Source organism: Nicotiana tabacum, chromosome 4 (assembly GCF_000715075.1).
Source record: "Nicotiana tabacum cultivar K326 chromosome 4, ASM71507v2, whole genome shotgun sequence".
In the NCBI taxonomy this organism is placed as follows: Eukaryota; Viridiplantae; Streptophyta; class Magnoliopsida; order Solanales; family Solanaceae; genus Nicotiana; species Nicotiana tabacum.
The window spans coordinates 133,333,618-133,336,252 of NC_134083.1; the positions used below are offsets into that span (position 1 = coordinate 133,333,618).

Consider the following 2,635-nt stretch of genomic DNA (forward strand, 5'->3'; position numbering starts at 1 on the left):
TATGGCAACATCAATATGCATATCTTTTGATTGTAAATATTTGCTAAATGAATTAACTGCAAATAGTATATCATACCAAATAGTCATACCCAATAAAAACTTAAAATTTTCATGCTCAAAGTTGCTAAACAACTAGCTTCGCTTTTAGTTTTTGGATCCTCACTAACTTCTACTAATTTGAATAAAGCATTTCTTATTTGTGAAGTTTGAAATCGTATTGCTTTAATACATTCAATATGACTTTCCCAACGCATTTGTGATAATGATTTAAGAGTTAGGCTGGGTACATTATCTTCTAAAATTTTCCATCGCAAAAATATATTCCTTTTCCAATTGTTTTCCAACAGTCTTTTTTCCTTGAAACTTGTATTTTTTTTTCTTTTTAAATACTTAATATTATTAAAAAGAATGAACAAAATACATTAACTGTTAGAAAATTTTAGGCCCCAAATAAGGGGCCTAAGCAAGTGCTTTACTTGCTTGGCCATTAGGCCGACCTGATGCCATTCTAAGTGGCCTGACATTTCATTGAAGTGCATGCCATGTTCATTCTTCCACCTTATTCTTTATGTTTCATTAAATCTCTATTGATAAACAACTTGAACATATAGTTCATTCCCCTTCCATTTTACCACCATTAATAAGCGCCCCCCCCCCCCCCCCCTTTTTTTTTCTTACCTTTCATTGTTGCAAAATTTTTATTAGATCTCACAAAAAATCATCTTTATCACCAATTTTTTCATCTCCAACCGTGACTCAAAATTGGCAACGGACAGTGTGATTTTGTCTCAAGTAGTATTAATAACTTACCAGTTACCACAAACCAAGCATGTTGATTTATCAGAAGAGAATGTGGACAAAGCATGTTTAAGCGTTGTTTCTAGGGCCATACGAAATCTCTATTTTGATATTACGACGTGAAAGTACATACCAAAAGCTGTCATGCACTCTCGTACGTTATTGAGCTAATAGCCTAATACTAGTCTAAAACATTACATTTCCCCTATAAACCTAATATAGTACTTGCCAAGTAGCCGACAAGGCAGCACTTTCCGGTCACCGGAATTATTTACATGCCGGCAACGGAGAGCCACAAAGGCATTTATTAGGCAAATAAGAGTAAACGTCAAAGCTCTGCAACTTCCCACCTTGTGGAATCTGTCCACAGAGCCTATTATAACTCACATTCAAATTCTGTAACTGTAAATCTTTCAATCCTTCTGGTAAGCTACCAAAAATCCGATTATGGTTCAAATCCAACCACGTTAAACTCTCCGGGAATTCCACTTTCGAAATATCAAACTCAAACGTATTCCTTGAAAAATCAATTAGTCGAATTTTCTTGTTCTTTCCAAATAAGAAAGAAACATCACCTTCTAACTTGTTCCTTGAAAAATCAAGTGTTGTAAATTTCAAATTGCCTAAAGATTTTGGTACTGGGCCAGTGAGGCTGTTATGTGAAAGGTAAAGATTTTGGATTTGTCTGAATTTTCCGAATGATTCTGGAATTTGTCCAGTGAGTTTATTGCGGTCTAAGTAGATTTCTGATAAATTAGGAAGTTCAGAAAGTGATGGTGGGATTGTTCCAGTGAATTGGTTGTAGTTTAATTCAAGCAAAGTTAAATTCTTGAGTTGGCTAAGAAATTCAGGAATAGGGCCACTGAGATTAGTGAAACTGAGTCTTAACTCTTTCAGATTTATGAGCTTTGTAATAGTGTGGGGAATGGTTCCTGTAAGATTGGTGATATGATGGAATTGTAAGGTTTCGAGAAAAGGGAGGTCGCCGACGGCGGCCGGAATTTGACCGGAGATGTTGGCTTGGAAGACGGTGAGAGCATTAATCCGGTTTGTTTTCCGGTCACATTCTACGACGTACCAATCACAGCAATCTGTGTTGGGATCCCATGAGGCTAAATGGTAGGGATTACCTAAGTCATTCTTGATTTTTAGAAGGACTTTTTTATCGTTTGGATTGCATTTCAATGAGTGAGAAGGGGAGGGAAAAGAAAGGAAAAGGAAGAGAGAAAGGTAAAGAATGGGAAGAAAAGAGGAGTTCATTTTCTTCTGTTATTGCATGAAATTGTGGAGTTCAAATATTGCTATTTATAGAGATTTTGTTGCTTGTGATTTTCAATCAAAATGGGAAACGAAGGAGAGTCAGTAGTTACTGCTATGTGATCAGAATGTGATATGTTCAAACAGTAAAAATAACTTGTCGTAAATATGCGGTTCCCTTTTTTAATCAATATGGGAAGTGATTGAGGGATTTTTGAGAGATCACTTGACGAATGTGATACTCGTGTCCCATATTACTTGTCAACTTCCTCTTTTATATGCCTATTAAAAAATTATAAATAAGAAGGATATTTTTACTAATCTATCCTTCTAACTCTTTTTAATACACTTTATTTATGTGGCCTCAAACTAATCAACTCAAACTAATGAAGTGTATCCAGATCATTTATCCAAAAATTCTCATTAATGGAGTAGCATAGAGCATATGAACAGACACCATCAAAACTGGATTTTTCGTTGCACTAATAACCCTTTCCTCCAAATTTTTCAAATTAACTTGAAAACGTTTCAACGTGAAAACCATTTGGAGCCGTAAATATCTACATGAAAATTGCTTGAA

At 35.1% G+C, this 2,635-nt stretch overlaps 1 protein-coding gene across 1 annotated transcript; it reads right to left on the reverse strand.

Annotated features, from left to right (window-relative positions):
• Nucleotides 1-813: 813 nt before the first annotated feature.
• On the reverse strand, nucleotides 814-2,087 carry LOC107824201 (polygalacturonase inhibitor-like). The gene has a single exon (XM_016650945.2). It carries the CDS (start codon nucleotides 2,056-2,058, stop codon nucleotides 1,066-1,068), a length of 993 nt encoding a protein of 330 aa, XP_016506431.1. The 5' UTR covers nucleotides 2,059-2,087; the 3' UTR covers nucleotides 814-1,065.
• Between the last annotated feature and the right edge of the window lie 548 nt (nucleotides 2,088-2,635).